Source organism: Leishmania mexicana, chromosome 33 (genome assembly GCF_000234665.1).
Source record: "Leishmania mexicana MHOM/GT/2001/U1103 complete genome, chromosome 33".
Taxonomy (NCBI): Eukaryota; Euglenozoa; class Kinetoplastea; order Trypanosomatida; family Trypanosomatidae; genus Leishmania; species Leishmania mexicana.
Window position 1 is genome coordinate 598012 of NC_018337.1, and position 20405 is coordinate 618416.

Sequence of the window (20405 nt, forward strand, 5' to 3'; positions counted from 1 at the left end):
CGTGCCACAGCGGACACGCACTGCGCACCACTTTTCCCTTTTTGGTGTGCGACATACCAAAGAAAGCGCATGCAGTGATCTCCACCAAAGGTGATGCCAAAACACCCCATCAGCAAGCAGGTGGAATGAGATGGAGACGAAGGCGGGGAGGCCTCCTATCCGATTCACCGCACATACACACACCACACACAAGTGCAGTTCCAAAGACTGGATAGGCTGCCTACCCGCAAGCATCTCCCTCTCTTCCCATTTTTTTTTCAGTGACTAGAGAGCTGTGAGGATGCACACGTTGCAGGACGCCTCGGAGGCGCCTTGGCGGACGAGTGAGGCGTATGTGCGCACTTCTTCGTCACTGCACATGTCCACAAACTCGTACCAGTTTATGTGATGAGCGAACTCCTCCCAGGTAAGAAAGCCGTCGCGGATGGGATGCGGAAGCGGTGTTCGCTCTCGACTGCGCACTCGCGCTTCCCGAAGCGCCTCAAGCTCAGCGCAGCGACTACAGTCGACCTGCGGGAGCGCACAGCCTGCCGCGCCGCGCGGACGAGTATCAAGAGTGACGCGGACACATTCGGATGCACTTTGTCGCCGCCCACTTCCCTCCCTTCTCTGAAGACTGTACCGTGGAGTCCACCGCATCTCTGCCAGCGCGTGTGCCAGTGCGCAACCGCCAAACGCCCTGATCTCTGGCGTCTGCGCAACAGCCATGAAGTCGTGCCACGCGTAGCTTCGAGCGACCTCGGCCACGGTAGCCGTGCGCTGCGGGCTGACCTGCACCACACGTTCAGGGACGCGCAGCAGCCACGCTGTTGCCGCAGAGGATGCCTCTTCCATCTCTCGCGTATCGTCTGAGATGCGGCCGGCAGAGGCCGACGCTACACTGGCCCGCCGCAGGGATGTGACTGCGCCACCAGAGAAAGAGCGAGTTCCGCCGGTGCCATGGTCGAGCAGAAGATTCGCCGCTCGCCGGCACGGCACGCGCTGCTTTTGCCGCCGCACCGCCCCGCGGCCACCATTGCCGCCGCCATGGCGGTTGGTATGCTCGTCACCGTAGGGGTTCAGCAGATCGGAGACAAAGCTGCGCACCATGTTGAGCCCCATGATATTCACCAGGCTCATGTACTGCCCTTTCATCTGCTTCACGTAGGATTCACGATAGAGGAATGCAAGGTGCCAAATGGTGTCGCACACGTTGCGCCGCTGAACGGCGTCCCACTGCAGCCGTGAGTCCTGTGTCGAACCGATGAGCAGGCTGGCTGCACCCGCCAACTTCCAAAGCGGGTCGTCTGCCGCGCCAGGTGAGCGATAAAGCGAGAGGGAGACGAGTAGCGGGTCAACGAGGAGTCGTTCGATTGCAACGACCCGGCTCCAGAGCGGTGCACGGGGCCTTCGCCGATGCCGCGAGGTCTGGCCGCTGTCCTCATCCGCTTCTGCGAAATGCTGCTTCGCGGCCGTTAGCTCCCGCTCGAGGTGCACCTGCCATGGAAGGAGCAGCGCTTGACACCCGTGAGCAGCGCTGGAAGAGCTAATGCGCTTGGACGACGTCGATGGCCGTAGGGTCTCCCAACCGGACTCCACCTCCTCGACATAGCCCATCATGGCTCTGATAAAGCCGTCTTCGATGTGCAGCTCCACGGGTGTCAACCACGCAGCCACGACGGAGCAGTAGAGAATAGGCGTGATACGAAGCAGCTTGCGTTCAATCTGAAACCCACTCTCCCGGTCAGCGACGAGCTGCGCGACGACGCGCTGCTTCGCGGACGGCCGTTCATCATCCACCTGGAAGCTGCGGAAGCGCAGGCGAATCTGCTGCACATCACCCTCGTTCGCGTCCTCATAGGACCCTGTCGCCGCCGGTGGACTCGCGCCATTGGAGACACGCGCACCCTGTGCAAAGGAGAAATCAACTGGTTGGATGGCCAAGAGCAACATGTCCTGCAGCTGCCCTTCGCGCTTGTCAGTGGCGCGGCACAGGACGTACATGCTGGCGAGGTGCAGCGCAAGCGATAGCTGCGGGAAGGGCAGTGTGCGGTAGACATCAATGGTTGGCTCCATCGTGATACTCACGGCGTAGCTGATGCCGTGAACGCCCCGTACGCGAACAAAAAGCAGCGATGACGCACCAGTGGCGCTGTCCTCCACATCGAGTTCGCACTGGAACGCGTCACCCTTGCTGGACCGGGAGCCAATCTGCTGCGGGTCAAAGTTAAGCACGCACGACGCTTCAGCTGCCGGCGTTGCCTTTTGTGCGCTGTTCGCTGACCCATCGACACCGTCGGTAAGAACCCAGAGCTCTACTTCAGCCGGCAGACGCCCGGCTGCCGGCGACGCGTCCCACGTCCAGGCCTTGCGGCGCCGCGGGAACACTGTCGAGACGCGACGCGCCCCGCGCTGCCGGAAGCACACCGTGAAGGAGGTGCGGTTCTCCAGCACCAGCGGCGGCTGCACGGCTTCTTCCACCTGCACGCACATCATGCATCCCTTGTGCTCGTATGTCCTGACGCTGAACACCTTCGCCTCCTCCCGTCTCACGAACAGCTCCCCGCCCACTTCAAGGATGTCCTCCGGGCGAAGCGGCGGCAGGTGCTCAACGACACCTTGCGCAGTCTGCTGCCCTGTCCTGGTGGAGGTTTGCGGCCAGTACTCGGCCAGTGAGCTACGGGCCCGATAAACCAGGTTCACATACTTCTCCTCCACCGTGTGGATTGCAAACGGCGGGGACCAGAGGCACTCTTCGATGTTGTGCGCCTTGTCGTCGCACATCGCGAAGGAGAAAAGCGGTTCCACCCTGCCATCTGCCATGGCTGGTGCCACGAGGGTGCTGACCACCGTCTTGGTGAAGGGTGCCGTTTGCGCTGTCGGTGCTGGCGGGTGATACCCACCTCTGCTGATGTGCTGGGAAAACCGCAGCGCGTACGGCGACTTGTTCACCAGCACCCAGCGCGGACGGATGGACACGACACGGGTGTCGCTATAGGCAGGTACAGAGGCCTGATGGCCCATTTCGACGCGGCACGAAAGAATCCACACAGCCCCGTGCTTATGGCGGCTGGCGCAAACAATCACCTGCACCTCTGCCGCCTCGTGGACCAGCAGCGGCTGCGACGACCAGTCCGACCACACCGCCTGAGCAACACCACCGATAGTCCGCGCCTCGGCGGGCTCCAGGAGGCGTAAGAAAAGACCGTTGCTTCCGGCGTGGCTTTTGTCGTTGTGGCACGACTCCGCTCGTAGACTGTGGTACAGGAACGGCTCTGCGCGCACGGCAGCAGGCTGGGTGCCGCCACCGCGCACGTTGGATTCCCACGGCGACACCGTCGCTGTGCGCACCGTACGCCCCGACAGCCCTGCTACGGGGGTGATGCACCGCTCCGTGTCATCCTGATGCGGCTTCGTCGTATCGGCCAGTTGCAGCGGCACATCGGTCTCGTTGAAGATCCAGTGGGGGCAGTACAAGGTAACTTCGCGTTGTCCGTACTTGATGGCAAGCACGAGGGTTGCGTTGGTGACCGGGTCTACCAGAACGAGTTTTGTGTCACGACGCGTCTTGTCAAGAGGTGTGCAGACGCACGCCGGTGGGTGCTGTGCCGCTGGTATGGCGCCAGCTGGCGCGGTGGACCACTGTGCAAGTGTGACGCCGTTGGGCTGCTGCAGCGACACACCAAGGCACACGTCATCCAGTGGGTCAATTTCGGTCACTCCGTAGCTTCCGTCCACGCCGATAACGACGGAGCACACGCTTGTGTAGACCGCCGTATCGGGGGATGTGTCGAGCAAAGACATTCGGCTCCCCGGCTGAATACGACGCGTTAGCAGCGTCACCGTGAGGGGAACCCCAACCGCGTTGCGAAGGGTCACCACAGCCTCTGCTGTGACGACAACGGAGCGCAACGGAGCGAGGGACGGGTGACGTAGCGCATCCGCCGGCTGTCTCGCTGCCGCTTGTATACGGAGGAGGAAGTACGTCTTGCCAGGCTGTCCGGACAAAACTACAAAGCTCTTGCCGACTGCGATGCGCGCGACTCCGCCTGCGCCACTGCCGCGGCTAGCATTGCTCCTGCTGCCCTGCAAGGAGCTGCACACGCACAGAAGCACAGTTCCTGCCAGGCAAGGGAGGCTGTCGTACGACACGCCGAGTGACACAATCGAGTCTGCGCTCAGCTGCATCTGGGTAAGAGCGGGGCTTGACGCCGACACCTCGGCAAAGTTGCCTAGAGCTAAGGTCACGCGGCGGCGCAGCACCTGCACAGGAACGCACTGAGAGGATGCCGAGGGTACGACGCCAACTGCGTCGTATGTTCCCGATGAGTTCGGGACAACTTGTAGCAGCGGCATGCTAAGCCGATTCGTGAAGGTGACAAGTGTGTGCAGAAGAACCTGCTTCTGACCCTGGCGCTCAAGTGGAACAGATACGTCGGCGAGGATGTAGCGCTGCAGTGGCCCACTGGTGCCCATAGTTACCCGTTGCACACCAGCCGACGCCAGTGAAATCACGGCTCCGCAGGCCTTTGACGTCCGTGTGCTAGATGGGCGTTCCTGCTGCTGCTGCTGCTGCACGATGATCTTCTGGTGCTCTAGCGGAAGCTCCTTGCCACGATATCGTGGAAGGTTGAACTCCCACTCCTGCCCGACTTGCAGCACGCGCGCATGCGTGGAAGCGGCATCGTCGTCGTGGCGGTCGCTTGCTCGTTGCAGCACGCCCTGCGGATTCTCCACATATTCCGGCAGCTGAACCACGATATCAAGCCCGATGGTCTGCACAATCTTGAATGCGTGGAAGACGGATGCGCTTGCGACGCCGCCGTCTGACGTGCCGCGCGTGGCGAGCGCATCAACTCCAGCGGACTCGAACATGTCCCGCAGCATCAGCAGCTGCCGCACGTTGCGCAGCATCTCTGAGGAGAAGCACAGCTTAACGCTGCTCATGCGCGTTGAGAGTCGCGCATACCCTTTCCGGTCGTACAGGTCCATGAAAGAGGCGTTCTTGCGCGAGCTGAAGGACACCTTCACCTCTACCGGTTCAAGCACCGGCGCCCACTGTGACCGGGGCAGCTCATAGTACTCCAGCTGAAGCACGAAGCACAGCTCAGCGCGTGTATGCAGAGACTCGAGGGCGCATTGAGGGGTGTAGATTTCATTGGCGTAGAGGCAAAAAAGAGGGGCGTCTTTGTCTTGGCTGTCGTCGATAATGAACACGCTCACGTATGGGATTTTCAGCAGTACGGTGACCACGGTGGTGTCCGCACTGGCGAAGCCTGCAAAAGCATTCCTCACCTCGCCACCGCTGCGGGAGTGCCGTGCCCGCACAAGCGACCCTACGCTCGCCTCGCTGTCGGCCCCGACTGCGTCCCAGTCGTGATGCAGCGAGGACAAGCCAGACCACACATCCCGGCGCACCGCATCTTGCCAGCGCGATGCGGCCGCCTGCGCATGACGCACCGCCCGTGCCGCGAACACGGCGTCGCTGTAGCGCACCCGCACCTCAACACCTGTGCTGGCGCTGACGTGGATCGTGTCAAGACGCACCGGCAACCCAGCGGGCTGGCCAGTACGACGTCTTTTTTCTTCCGTCATCAGGACTTTCATGGCCCAGTCCGATACGAGGTCAGCCGTGTCGACAGCGGTGCCGCCGTGCTGCGTACAATACTCACTTCGAACGCCCGCATGCGCCAGGTCAAACGCCCCCGTCAGTTCATCCTCATCGGTTGCAGCGGATCTAGAGTTCACGAGGCACAGGTTCATGTGAGTGTATAGAACGAGGGTGCGCTGAGCCCATGTGGTTGCGGCGTGATCTGTGCTGGCGTACAGCATGGACGCTGCGCCGGCGACCGAGCGCGGCTCCGGAATGCGCAGCTCGACTTGCACTTCGCCGATGAACCGCTGCCACCGTGGAGACGCCGGTTCCCCAACAGCCTTGGTGGACTCCTCGGCTGCGGTGCGCCGCTGGTGATCCATCTGAGGAACCGCCGCCCGGGCAACACCGGCGGCGTCCTTCTCCAGCGCGGACGGTGGCAGCACTGCGCTGCAGGTCTCAGGATCGATGACAACATACGAGCCGTTGCCGGCTGCGACGTACGCCTCGATCGACAAGGCGGTCATGCACACGGTGGCGTTCATGATGCGCAGTGTCACGCCTTCCTCGAGAAAAATGAGCTGCCCGTGCCGCGAGGCGTTCATGTGAATCGTGTGACCGTTACCATAGAGGTACACGAGACTGTAGAGCTTGTTGGTCACCCGCAGCGGCGCCCGCTCCGACAGAACCAAATCCTCGCTGAGCCACAAGTCTTGCTCCACCACGCGCTCCTTTGCCGACTGGTAGCCTGGCACGGCTACCTGCAGGTACGGGGTGTAGAGGAGGTCTACCCACGCAATCATCGGCACGGCCTCGACCGTCACGGTGACCTGTCCGGCCTGCAGCGCGCCTCTGTAAGCCTTGGTCTGTTCCTCCTGTGCGACACGTAGCGAGCAAGACTTTCGGGCTGCTTGTGTGGCAGCCTGGCACGAAACCGCCGTGAGAGCAAGGGTGGGAATCACGTTTTCGGTGCCGAGGAGACAGCTGGCCAGCGTCACAACCAGCCGCAGCGATACCCCTCGCTCGTTCAGGTCATCACCGGCGTCCGCTATGCCGGACCAGTTGTGTTGACCGGCGTAGTAGGCTGCATCGAACTCGTTTAGCTCAAAGTACACTGCCGTTGGAGGGACGGAGCCATTACCGCCGTTGTCGGCGTGCACGCGCAGACGCAGCGAAGAAAGGTGAAAGAGGAAACACGTTGCCTTGGCTGGTGCGTTCATTTGCTTGATGCGATACTCTGGCAGTTTCTGCGGCGTGGCCGTCGCGGACGGATCGGGTGCGGTGGGTGCAGCTGCTATGGACTGCGACGCCGAGGAGAAGTACTTCATAATGGCTGCCAGGAAAGATGTTTGCTGAAGCGCCACACGGAGTAGTGCTGTGTAGTGGAGCTGCGTCAGCGTCAGCTGCAGCGCATCCATGTCTAGGCGCCACTCCTCGATGCCGCCTGTGGCGGCAGCAGCGGAGGACTCAAAGGACTCTCCACTCTGCATCAGCCGACGCTGAACACGGATGCCAAACCGCTCCAGGAGCACTGTGCGGTTCTGCATCCCCTGGATGGCACAGATGGAGATGCTCTGAAGATGCAGTACCGTTTGAGCACCGTCAAGACACTTCATCTCCTGGATCGCTGAGTTCCAGGCCACCGTTGCTGGCTCCGTGACGACCGCCAGCATCTCCTGTTCGTCCATAGCTTGCCGAATCGCCGCCTCAAGGGATACGGAGGGGCAGCCTGGCGGGGCGGACACCGCCACTTCCGTTTCACCTACAAACAAAGCAATACTCCCACTCCGCAGCTGCAGTGCATAGCTACGATGTAACTCCGACGTCGTCGTCGTGGTGACAGAATGAGGTGAAGCAGACGCTGTGCTACCGCGGAGTAGCACTGGTGCACACGACTTCAACTGCGTACACACGCCATCCAGCATCGATGCCGCATGCATCATCGAAGGTGGGAAAAGCCACAGCGGCTGTAGATCGAGGATGACCTTGCACTGCATGGGAGCATCCTCCAGCGCCACGTAGAAGACATCACTTTCCGGTGATGTCGCCTTTGATGGCAGTGCGCTGTCTTGTTTTGCCGCCGGCAGCTCGCCGAACAGCTCATCGAGCAGGCTGACGTCTTTCGACTTTGGTGGCTCCATCGACAAGCCTGACGCTACGCGTGCGTGCGGTGATGCAGGGCAACGAGGTCGAGGGGACGCCGCCACCGGCGCCTGCCACTCAGTCGGTTGTTCCAGCGCGAGCGGGATGACCGTCGCGACAGAGCCGCCACTCCTGGTGTCTTCGAGCACGCAGCGAACAAGTCGGGCAACCCGCACCATCGCAGACGACGCATTCAGATCCTTGCACAGCTCGACTTGCACCCTCGATACCGCACAGCTCAGCACAAGAACCGGCGTGCTAGGCGTGGGTGCTGCGGAGCTGGGGGAGCATGCGGGCGTGGCAGAGCATGGAATACGGCACTCGAGATGTTGAAGGCGAATGTGCCCCACTTGGTTTGCCCGCCCGTCAATGGCGCTACCACCACTGGACTCGTGAGAGGGTGTCGGTGTCCTGGCTCTTGACGCTGATAGCGGTGCCTGTCCCATATAGCGGAGGAGGCTCTCCCGCAGGTGCCGATCGTCAACGACAATTGTTTGGAGAACTACGGCTGCCTCGCCATTGACAGTGGCTGTTACCTCACCAAACGAGTCCACAGAGAGGAAGAGAACTTTCTCTGGAGGGGCCGCGGTGTCAGTGGCGCTTGTCGAGTCCAGCTTGTGGTTTACCAGCCAACGCCAACTAAACTGCACCATGAGGGACGCCGCTGGCGTGGCGGCGGCGCTGTGCAACGGTGCCACCTTCAGAATACATAGTCCATCACTTTCTGACAAGTCCGATGTCGCGATACTCGGCGCACCGCAGCCGAGCCACACCTGCTGCGCCGCGAAAGAGAAACTCAGCTCTCCGCTCGCAGAGCGCACTGCAGAAGCGGCAGCGCCGTTAAGCCGCAGCAGGCATTGCATGGACTGACTATCACTGTGTCTGGAATTGGAACTTGACGTGCTGATACAGAGCGTCGCCTCTCCCTTCACGCTCAGTGCCCACATGCTCTCCTCCGCGACAGCCTTGAGCAGCGAGGCAGGTGACGACGCATCCACCGCATCTGACTCCATCTCCTTGCCGAACGCGGTGGGCTGGAAAAAGTTGGCATGGACGACGTCCATCACGTGCGCGAGATCGGCGCTCGAGCAACGCATCTCGCACGACTCCGTCAGTGACGGTAGCACCACCACAAAGGACTTGCGCTGCGGCACACCGGTTGCCCACAAACATCGCGCATCGAACACAGGATGGGCGATGCTGACGTGCCAACTGGGAAAGCGCCACTGAAATGGTGCTCCCGAGCTCGGCTGAGCATGAGAGATGACCATGTCGGAGAAGTGGAGGTCCAATACGATGTCTACCGCCGTTGCCACCGGTGACTGGTCGGAGGTGGAAGGCAAGGCGGAAACTTGCACGCGGTCGGTAAAGAGAAGGTGCGCCGCCGCGAGGAGGAGTTGGGGCGGCGGCGATGGTAGCAGCGCAGAAGTGGTCGCTTGTGCAAACCAGTCCACCTGCTTCGGCGTCTGTAGCACCACCGATTTCAGGGACACAGACTTACGCACATGCGTCCACGACACAGCCGCCGTGGCCTTTTCAGGAGCCCGCCACGTGAGCGGCGGGCAGAGCAGGGTCCCGGCGCAGAACCAGCACGGTTCCCGCACCACTACCGCCGAGGCACGCTCCACAAGACCCTCTCGAACGGATCCAAGGAGATGCATGAGCAATGGGTACGCAAAGAGCAGCCGCAGACGACGCAGTTCCACCTTGAGTTCTTGTTGATCACGGATGCCCATGACACCGGCACCCTCGACGCCCTCGCCACCGCCGTCCCTTGCGCACAGCCAATCGGAGGAGGAGAACATTGGCGGCAGTCTGTGCCACTTCCAGTCTACCGACAGTTTCGCACTGTCAACGCGTGACTCACTAGGCGTTGAGGCACCGTCCGGTTGCATGAGTGTGACCCAGTTCGCTTTGCCCGGCACAGCCCCGGTAGCTGAGGGGCAGCACCACTGCAGTTGTGGGCTCTCGGCGGTCATCCGCACGTGATTGCATGCTTCTGTCATGCGCCACTCCAGGACTGCGCCCAGTGCCCGAAATCGAAGCACAGGAATGTCCCTAGACACAATAGACTCTTCAGCAGCGCCTTCGAGGTCCACGTTTACCTGGAGCGCAGGAACGGTCACGTCGACATGATGACACAACGCATTGCCACCGTACTCGCTGGCTCCACACCACCCCGCCTCGACCTCCGTAGCGATTCTCGAGCTCACGTCCGCGTCATCGCTTACTTCTTCCTTCGGCATGTCCTCGTCATTATCATGCGACAGCCACCACGGATAACCTGCAATGACTTCGGCGCCAAACAGCCGGTTCGTGAGCAGCCCCATCGTGTCCCAGAACGCCTCACCGCACTCCAACAGAGTTGGGCCGGCCCGCAGACACATCCGCGCGGATGGTCCGACACGCATGGTGCACTGCCTCGAGGACGGCAGCGGCGACGGGCGCCTGTTGTTCACAAAACGCATGAAAAACGCGCTGGAGTCTCCTGCAGCCCGACTGCTGCCGCTGATGTCGATCGAAGACGAGCTCAATGGCACACTCACATCGAAAAGTTTCAGATCATTGTCGTGCGCTGCATTGCCACCGAAGCAGGCGCACAACGCCACGCTATCTGCAACACTGAGTTCGTAGCTCTCTTTATCACGGTGGCAGTCTTGGCGAAGGAAAAACGGCGTGAAAGATAAGACTGCGTCGCGGCGAGGGGGTAGACAGGCATCGGCAGCGTCGCTGTTCGTCGCCAAGGCATTCCAGCACACAGCAGGCTCGCTTCCTTCACACGTCATGCGCAGCGAGGGAAAAGATACCGCCACGCTATAGAGGGGCTGCTTGCGCAGCTCTGGTGCTGACACAGCGGTGTTGAAGCGCGCCTGCACGGAGGGCCGAAGCAGCAACGGCGGTGTAGCTGCAGCCACACAGCAGCGGCGCAGCGCCGCCGCGAAGGCGCGTGCCTCGGCGTCGCTGGCGCACTGGAAGGCGACGTAGCGACAGGGAACCGCCTGCGCGCCTGCAAGGACGCGACTCAGAGCCTTTCGGACATGCTGCTGTGAAGGGGCGTCATTGTTGCCCTCTACCGCGTTCCCTTTCTCCATCCACGCGTTGACGGCCCGCTTCAGCCAGAACGCGTTGTCGAGGAGCGCTGGCGGCACCTTCAGTTTGTCAAGCAAGAGCCGCTTTGCATCGCTGTAGCCGCTTGCCAGCGCCTCCTCGTGATTCCTACCGCCCTGTGAGACGTAAAGGTGCACACAAGGGCCTGCGGTGATACTCGTAGCGGCTGTGACCCCAGAACTTCTCGCGTCGTCGAGGAGCACGTGTGTGCAGCCGTCCTGCAGCGTGTAATACTGCGCCGGGAACGTTGAGCGTTGCGCGTGGTAGACGACACACACGCCAAGCCGCACGCTGACTCGCTGAGGAAGAGAGAGAGCGGCCACCACCTTGGAGTGCTGCCGTGCTGCAGAGAACGGATGCAGCTGCTTGTAGTACGACTCCAGTTCGTTTGCTGCGCGCGGCGGAGCGTCACCATCGACGTCGCCGGCAGCGCCTTGCTGCCCGTGTGCAGGGTGCCAGAACCTCTTCCCTGTCGTGTGCGGAAGGACACGCACGCGAAACGTGTAAACGGCTTCGCCCTCTGGACTTTGCGCTGCGCCTATTTGTCCAGCACCGCGCTCCTGAATGTTAGACTCGACCGATGCTGCCAAGTCTGTCAGCATGGTGCAGGCGGTCGTGAGGACCGACAGGCTGGTGCGCGACCATGTCAGGCTGACGGCATCGCTGGAGGATATTCGAAGGTGCCACTGAGGCAGATTGGGGTAGCATCCCCCCAAAAGACTCCGCTCGACCACCGCTGCGATGGCCGTGTCAGGCAGCAGCACGCCCCTCTCAATGGAGAGAGGCTCGCCAGCCGAAGGGTCGTTTCGTGGGAAGAACACGGAGAGACGCGCGGCGGCCATTCGAACGTGAGTGCAGTCGATCCAATCCGTGTCAAGTGAGCCTAGGGGTGATGAAGCGGTGGTCGCCGTCGTCATCGGGGAGGTGCTTGCGTTAGAATTACCCTCGCTTGCCTCCCTGCGCAAGCGCCCCTGCAGCTGTAGGCGGTGCGCCGCATCATTGCGCAGGCACAATTGCGTCAAGGCGAGCTCGCAGCCCTGCACCTGCGGTACCTCGGAGAGGGAGATGTGCACGGCATCCACTGCTACCGACCAGTCAATGGAACGCTGTTGCTCCACTCTGCACCGCAGAACAGTGAGCCGCGCGTCCTCATCCGTCGCACAGCGCTGCTCGGCGTACGTCATGCTCGGCGACACAGGCATTGTCAGCGCTGTGAAGTCGCCATCACCGTTGGGATCTATGGGGGGTGATGTAGAGACTTTGGCGTCGCCCACACTGCCACTAGTGGCCGAGTGCGACAGCGCCGTTTCGGGCCACATCACCGTAAATAAAAAGTCGCTCAAGTGACGCAGCGGCACAACATCAATGACCACATGCACGAGTGCCAGCCCAACGCGCACGCGATGGAGCGCCGATGTCCGAGACGTCAGCTGCTGAGCAGATCGCACTGTCCACTCCACCTGCACGGCGGCGTGACGGCGACACTCGTCCGGCATGATAGACCAGCAGGAATCGAGAGGAGAGAAGGCGCGCAACCGTGATTGGTGCACCGATGCCTCTCGCTCGGCCATATTCGCAGGCGATTTGTGCGGGCCTCCAGTGCCGCTAGTGCTTCGAAGAGGACACGACGAATCGCTCTGTGAGCCATCCTGATGTCCGCCTGTGCGGCGTATGGCGAGAATCACCTCCTCTGTCGAGGCATGCGTGGACTGCCGGGTCTCCGGCGGCGCGAGAGAGGCGGCTGTGATGTAGAAGCGCTCCATGGCTCCCCAGTAGTATGCAGCCTGCAGAGTCGACCCACCGGCAGCGCTGACTCCTCCCCACTCAACACCTGCCTGGAGGGTGTGCAGTGCCACTTGGGCAAGGGTGTCGGGTGGCGTGGTGGAGGTTGCGACTTTACCCCTAATGAGCGATGGCGTGCTCGGTGCACTCAACGCTCTGCTCTGCAGTTCCACCCTGAGCTCCTTGGCGTGGAGGAAGACGACAAAGCTGGGAACGCTGCGATGACGGATCGGCTTCTTTGAGAGGTCCACGGCTGCTGGATCGGGAGTCGACACAGGCAGCGATGTGTCGGACCGGGAAAGAGCCTTTGCCTCCTCAGGGGACATGCCGAGCTCTTGTGCAATAACTGCTCGCTGCGCGTCTGTCCATTGCTCAGCAGTCATGAGTTGTACAAGTTCCCGCAGCTCGGCACGGGCCTCCTCACTCAGGCCGTCATCAGCGGCACCACTGGCGCTAACGCTTGTCGAAGCTGTCGGCTGCGACTCCGAGCGCCAGAATGAGAACCACCTGCTTTTCGCAACTGGAGCGACCAGCTGAGCGGGCGGCGCGCTGGGGCGCACAGGGCTTTGGGTGTCTGTCTCACCCGCGCCGGCCCCTGCCCTCTTCTCACGAAGCAGCTTTTCATACTCGACGCGCTCGACGCCGACTCGACTCATGGCGAGCCGCTTCCCGAGCTTCAGCACGTCGATCGACAGCTCGTCCTCTAGCGCGACCATTTCTACGTGCTCGTCCACCGTCAGGGGCTCCAGCCATCCCGTTGCCCTGAGTGAAATACGTTGCTGCCGCAGGTACAGTCGCATGTATCGATCACGCTTCCGCTTCATCGAGGTGTAGGCGACCCAGGAAAAAGGCGTTAGCTTGTGAGCGGACGCCAGTGCCGCTGTCCTGTTGTTCTGAACCTGCTGTCGTACGGCGTCCAGAGTGTACCGCCACCACGCATGCGGGTTGGCTCTCGGACGCTCCCCGATAGGGCGTAACCGACGGAGCGCCTGCCGTTGTCGCACTTGCACCAAGTACTGCACGAGGCCATAGCACGTTGTGCACCTCTCGCTTGTGATGGTGCACGAGCACGCGTCATCCACGCGCACGGCGACCATGTACTGTGGGGTGGAAACGTCGATGTAGACGGGCTGGTAGGCAAGCTCCACCGCCACATCGAACGGCCTCAGTAAAGAGACTTCTCTGTCACTGCTCGTGCTTGTCCACAGCGAGGCTGCGAGGCCGCGAAGGGAGATGAGCTGACGCGCCATACGCTCCCCTGGGGCGACGAAGGCCGGCTCAAAGCGCTCGTTGCACCCGCACGTTTTGATCTCTTGGATTTGAAAGGAGAGCGACGCCTGCTGGGTGGATAGCTGCCCGGAAACGTCCACGGGCGCGCTTGGCGAGGGTGGAGAACGCGTCGAGTGCTGCGGATGCCCCTGTGGTGGCTCCCGCGTTGACGCTTCGCCGACGACCCCGCCTGAGGGCGCCTCATCACCAGCGGGGGCTGCACCGGCGACGCAGGATGTGTAGTGCACCCACACCTTTTCGACGTCAATGCGAATATTGTTCAGAATGCTGGCCTTCAGGCGCGCGGTAAAGTTGCTGTCACTGCAATCAGCCGCGGCTGCTGTCAGCGGTGGCACCAAGGTGGGAGCCGGTGCAGAGCTGCTTGCCTGCGACAGGCCTTCTCGGAAAGCCATCAGAAGCACTTCATCCGTCGCGGCCAGCTCTCGAAACTTGCGTGCACGGGCCTCTCGGCCATCTTGATCGATGCTATAGCTGGCGGTTTCTTTGTCCGCGAGAATAAGCTGAGCCTTTCGAATCTGCACCACCACCGATTCGGATCGCAGGTGCGTCCACGGAATGACAATGGTCAGCTCCTCGATGGTGCCCACAAGCACACACACGGGCACGTCCAGGAAGCGCAGTGCGTCTTGCCGTACTTTCAAGTTCCGCATATGCACGAGGCCATTCCACACCGACACCTTGACGTGTTCGCGATCGATGTTTTCAAAGTATTCCCCCAGGTAGGAGGTGAGCAGATCGGCGACGAGCTTGTTAAACATGACGCACACACCGCTGCTCAGATGAGGGCTGTGTATGTGGACAGGGTGAAGGATGTGAGAGGGACAAAGGACCCATGAGGGGCCGATGTCACGAATCAGTGCGACTCTTGAAGGACGGGAAGATGCAGGGAGACAGAGTGAGAGAGTACAGAGAGGCAGCTGGCACACATCAGATCGTCACTGCGCACAGCGACCGGTCGCCAGCTCACTCACTGGTCCAGCAGGAGGGAGAAACGACACCTCCAGAGAAGAAGCAAGCAGGGTGCGATGGATGTAAGCACAGGTGTGACAGCAAGGCCGACAATCAGGTGAAAAGGTGGTGATGGTGGTGGTGTCGGGGGAGGGGCTTGGCAACTGGCATGTAGTAGCGACCACCTGCTTCCCAAGGACGTGCATCCTGAGAGAAGGGGATGAGCCGAGTAAAGAAGGACATACAACCCAGCACAAAGATCGTGCCTTGCGCAGCCTCGCGGGTGCGTTGGTGTGCGTCCGCAATCACGCTTGCGTGAAAGAGCAGACCCGAGGACACGGCATGGCAACGGAAGAGATCGAGAGACAAAGAAAAAAAACAAGCGGCTCAGAGGCGCACCAACGCTTCAAAGACGCACAAAAAAAAGGGGCGCCGATGAATTTGCCACGACAGAGAAAGAAACTAAAACTATGTGTAGTGCGGTACAAGGAGAGATGCGAAGGGGCCGGTTGGGAGGGGGTCATCGCACGGGATGGGAGGTTCACTGAAGTCAGGCCTGCAGGAGAGCGCCAGCAGAGAGGACAGTGGTGAAAACGGATTGGAGAAACTATTCACTGGCTTGGCAGGGAGGGGGAGGGGAGAGCGAACAAGAAAGGAGAGCCACACCTCGTCTACGTGCTGGAGGTGGACGATTTCGCTGCACTTCTCCAATCCTTGTGTTTCTTTATGGGTTCTTCCTGCCGGTCTTTGCGACGTTGCACAACGCGCCAACAGTCACCACACCCCTTTCCGCTGCTATCCGATCCGAAAAGGAAAAGCGGATGTGTCTCGCTTCTTCTTGCTGCGCATTGTTATCCGTTTTCCATGTCGGCAAGCTGATGGTAAAGGAGAAAGCACGTGCTTCACCAAACAATCAAATACCTTCTCATTGCTCATTTGGTTTCACACACCAGCGGGTCCGCCAGATGGCGAAGAGGAACAACATGCGAATCACGGAGACATACCCTGGAAAACACGATTTTGATAGTTGCGTATCCACGGTCGACACCTCTTGTCACTTTGATGATGGTATGCCCGCATGGTAGTCCGTCGTGAAATGTTTGTGTCCGAGTATCTCTGTCCCTTTCGAGAAGCCACCCACACCGACAAACAAAGAGCCTACAAGCAGACCTGTACACCAATGCACTCATACCGCAATCTCCATCATTCGTTATGCGTGCGTGTCGAGTGCCCGCAACTATGGGATGATTTAAAGTGAAGAAGAAGGGGGAGGGAGAGGGGGACAGACGTTCCACGGCGCAGCATAAAGGATGTACACTTTGCGCTGCATAGCCGAGGGAGCGATCAATCAGGAAAGAGGCATGAAGCATACCTCGCACGCGAAAGGAGAGGGAAAAAATAAGAAAAAAGAAAGCGATACATATATACATACATCTGCATACATACATATAAACACGCATACACATATATGTATATAGATACATGCGTGCATGTATCTTTACACAAGGAAATAAGGACGACAATGCCAGAGGCGGGACGATTCTTCTCATTCCATCCTAAGAAAGCATACCCCATTCGTATAAAATAACACAGAAGAGAGAGGGAGGGCGCGAGGGAAAGATCATACAGCAGCGCATGCAAGCACAAAACAAGAAACAGAGCCAAAACAGAAAAAAATGACACACACACAGACACACAGACAGACAATCGTGCCCAGCACAGAAAGGTCTCATGACTGAGACCTAACGCGTGCTCATGGGGTGGGTGGATGGGTGGGTGGGGGATCCACTGCACACGAGGGCTTGATCCGCCACTCAATATGGGGAATGCACTGTGACTTGTGTTGCATTTCTCCACCCAATGCGCCCCAACTCCCCAACTCTGCTCTGACCCACGAATCCGTCTTCTGTGCATCCTCCACGCCGAGCTCGCTGCCACTACAAGTGAATCCACCCCTCATAGAGGACGTCGAGAGAGCCTTTGACAAAATACAGCAGAAGAGGGTGGGTTCAGCATCAGCAGAGGTATGGGGAGAAGTCGGGAGAGGGGGTGATCAACGAGAGCGTAGCAGAAGGAGGGACCAGCTGAACAGGCAAGAGGGAGCCTACACAGCGAAGGAACGAAAACCTTCAACCTCTTTCCATCATCCCCCATTGACCCAGAGTGGTGCGATAAGAAGGGTTGTGCTCCCTAAACGTATTTGCCATCCGGCTACTCTGCGGCTACCTTTAGAGCCCTCAAAAAGCCCTCGGCGCCACAGCAGAAGAATCTCTGCGTGCCACACAGGCATTTGAGTCCATGCTTCCCTACAGCGAGGTCACCGACGGCCTGTCATCATCGACAACAGAAAAGGGTAATACTTCTGGAAGCGGCTCCACTTCAAACACATCGAGAGCAGCAGCACGAATAGTGCCCCTCTTGAGAGCCTCGATGATGTCAGCTTCGCACACCGACATGCCGCGGCCAATGTTGATGAAGACGGCGCTCGGCTTCATCTTTGCAAAGAGCGCCTTGCCGAAGAAGTGCCTCGTGTGCTCCGTGCCGGGCAGCACAGAAACGACAAAGTCGGCCTCGCGGATCGACTCGTCCAGCGCGTCATTGCCGCGCACCATCACGCCAAACTTGTCCGTCTTCTTGTCGCCGCTGCGACGGATGCCGGTCACCTGCATGCCCAGCGCCACCGCCTTCGCGCCGCAGGCTTCACCGATGTCGCCGTAGCCGATGATCACGACCTTCTGCCCGCTGAGTTCAATGCTGCTGAAGGGGTCCCACTTCCTCTCATTCTTCGAGGTAACCAAGCGCCATGGAAGGCGATTGAAGTACAACATGCTGAATACGACGTACTCTGCAAGAATGTTGGAGCAGCAGCCCTGCGAGTTGCAGAACAGGATGCCGGAGAGCTCCTGCTTCAGCTCCGAGAGCTTGTACGCGTCGACGCCGGCAGTGAGACTGTAGATGAGCTTCACACGGCGCTCCTCCTTGTCGTAGTCGTCGCAAAGATCCTTGATGACGGCGTGGGCGCAGCTCTCCGAAACAATCATGAAGATGCCATCGTTGTCTGCCTTCACAGAAGCGAAGCAGCTGACATCGGTGCCGCACACGATGGCCGAGATCCTGCCCTCGAGCTTCTTCAGAACATCACACACCACAGCGCAGTGGTCGCCACCGACGCAGACGCAAATGGTAGGGGCCATGCTGCCGACAACGGAAGCACAGAATGGGCAGGGGTTCCACTGCGCTACAGAGCGCGACCGCGTGAGGCGATAGCAGAGAACAAAGCGTGCTGTTACACAAGCTTAAAAAGATATATGTCAACCGTGTATTGGGGTTTGACGTGCATATGAGCGGATGACGGAATCGACTGACGCTGGCGTGTGTGAACTCAACGCCACACGGGGTGCTGGAGGTGGTGTCGCTAGCGGGTAGAGAGGGCCAAGCAACAACAGCGAAGGAAATAAAAAAGAAAAGCGGAAAGGGAAACCGTGTGGCAGGCTAAGCGCGGCGGAAATGCGACGGGGTACGAACGAGAGCGCCACCGGAGATAGGGGGGGGGGCGTAAAGGCCAAGCAGAAGGAGCGGAGAGAGCCGGCGATAGAGGGAGACTGCTCCAATCTGCAGAGGCGAAGGCACGCATACGAGGAAGATGAGGAATCGCCGCGAGTGCGTGTCGTTACCGTGCACGCGCCAAGGCAACTTGGTAGTTCGTGCTCAAGCACAACAGGGCTTTCGGGCAGATACAATCGCTGGCCTCTCTGATAGTCGGGGAACCTCGTCCTCCAACTCATTAGCACCCTGAGCTTGGTTTCACAAGGGCGGGCATGCTGGCACGGGATTCCATACGTCGGCCACTGCCACCAGCTGCATTTGATCGAAGATGTCCAACCAGTTACCCGCGCGCACACACATACACGACCCCACATCGCCGCCAGACAATTGTGAGGACATGCGCAGCGGAAGCGGCGGGATGTGGGTGCGGAAGAGCTGAACGAATCATTCATTGTCTTGGCCGCGAAGTTCACCAATGATGCACTTCATCGCTTCTGCAGTCGCATGGGAAAGGCGGAGTGGCGGCGTCCGTCGACTTCGCGAGACTGGAGGTGTCCCGTGGCGCCAAGCGTGGCGGGGAGTGACGCAGCGTCTCTAGCGATCAGCGCGGCTCAGAAAAGAAAAATGGGGATGCGCGAGTCGATTCTGCACAAAGACGTCGCACTATTGCAGGCGCTGGAGAGGTGCCTCTTGTCACGACGCTGTCGTGGCGTCATTGATGGTACAGCAGGGGCTGCAAAACCCAATAAAATAAATTGTTCCCGATTGTGTTTTACGTAACAAAGTAATTAAAATGAGGCGAGGCGAGCGGTGAGCTCAGTTGAACTTCACCTCACCGACAGTCCCGAGGTGGTGTGAGTGCCAGAGGGGACCGTCGTACTCCACTTAGCATCGTATCAATTTCCACAGAGTATATCGCCGCACAGCCCAGTATACGAGCCTGCATTGCCGCTCAAGAAACGTATGGCGCCGATCTCGATACTGGAGGCGATGATGTAGATTTGCGTTGGTGTGTTCGGCGCCGAGCGCCTTATGGAGAGAATGAAGCAAACAGAACAGAGCGGTGCCCAAATCATAAAGCGCGGCGCTCCTGTTCTCTCGCTGGACAGCCACACGCCCACACAGACGCGAAAATGAAATAAAGAGATGAGGTAAGGCTTGCTTGTCACAGTCAATTGTCACTCAGCTGGTGCACACGCTCCGACACCACATTCGGTCTCGGTAAGCGCAGATCACTGAAAGGGAGATGATATGGTGTTGGAATTATGTCAACAGGCAATAAATAAAGAGAGCGTACATCGCAAGCACCAGGGCTCATGCCGCGCGGCACGCGACTAGCATGTGCACAGGAACCCAAGCACCGCAACACACGATGACGCGCCTAGTAGCCCTTATCCATGCACACTGTGTGGGCAGAAACAGTGCCATGGGCGCTGAGCTCGTCGAAGATATCCGTGAAAACTTTCATGGTGCGCTTCACGACATCCCCCGTCAAGTTTGCGGAGTGTGCTGTCAACAGCAGCTTGCTGTCAGGTAATTCCCACAGAGGAGAGTCCTTCGGAAGCGGCTCCACCTCAAACACATCGAGAGCAGCAGCGCGAATAGTGCCCCTCTTGAGAGCCTCGATGATGTCAGCTTCGCACACCGACATGCCGCGGCCAATGTTGATGAAGACGGCGCTCGGCTTCATCTTTGCAAAGAGCGCCTTGCCGAAGAAGTGCCTCGTGTGCTCCGTGCCGGGCAGCACAGAAACGACAAAGTCGGCCTCGCGGATCGACTCGTCCAGCGCGTCATTGCCGCGCACCATCACGCCAAACTTGTCCGTCTTCTTGTCGCCGCTGCGACGGATGCCGGTCACCTGCATGCCCAGCGCCACCGCCTTCGCGCCGCAGGCTTCACCGATGTCGCCGTAGCCGATGATCACGACCTTCTGCCCGCTGAGTTCAATGCTGCTGAAGGGGTCCCACTTCCTCTCATTCTTCGAGGTAACCAAGCGCCATGGAAGACGATGAAGTAC

At 59.8% G+C, this 20405-nt stretch overlaps 3 protein-coding genes across 3 annotated transcripts; all 3 read right to left on the reverse strand.

Annotated features, from left to right (window-relative positions):
- Positions 1–264: 264 nt before the first annotated feature.
- On the reverse strand, positions 265–14652 carry LMXM_33_1390 (conserved hypothetical protein; the record flags this gene model as incomplete). The annotated part of the gene is made up of 1 exon (XM_003878681.1): positions 265–14652. One exon carries the CDS (start codon positions 14650–14652, stop codon positions 265–267), a length of 14388 nt encoding a protein of 4795 aa, XP_003878730.1.
- A 2496-nt stretch (positions 14653–17148) lies between these two features.
- On the reverse strand, positions 17149–18036 carry LMXM_33_1400 (d-isomer specific 2-hydroxyacid dehydrogenase-like protein; the record flags this gene model as incomplete). Its single annotated transcript, XM_003878682.1, has 1 exon — positions 17149–18036. One exon carries the CDS (start codon positions 18034–18036, stop codon positions 17149–17151), a length of 888 nt encoding a protein of 295 aa, XP_003878731.1.
- A 1733-nt stretch (positions 18037–19769) lies between these two features.
- On the reverse strand, positions 19770–20252 carry LMXM_33_1410 (d-isomer specific 2-hydroxyacid dehydrogenase-like protein; the record flags this gene model as incomplete). Its single annotated transcript, XM_003878683.1, has 1 exon — positions 19770–20252. The coding sequence occupies one exon, from the start codon at positions 20250–20252 to the stop codon at positions 19770–19772; it is 483 nt and encodes a 160-aa protein (XP_003878732.1).
- Positions 20253–20405: the final 153 nt, after the last annotated feature.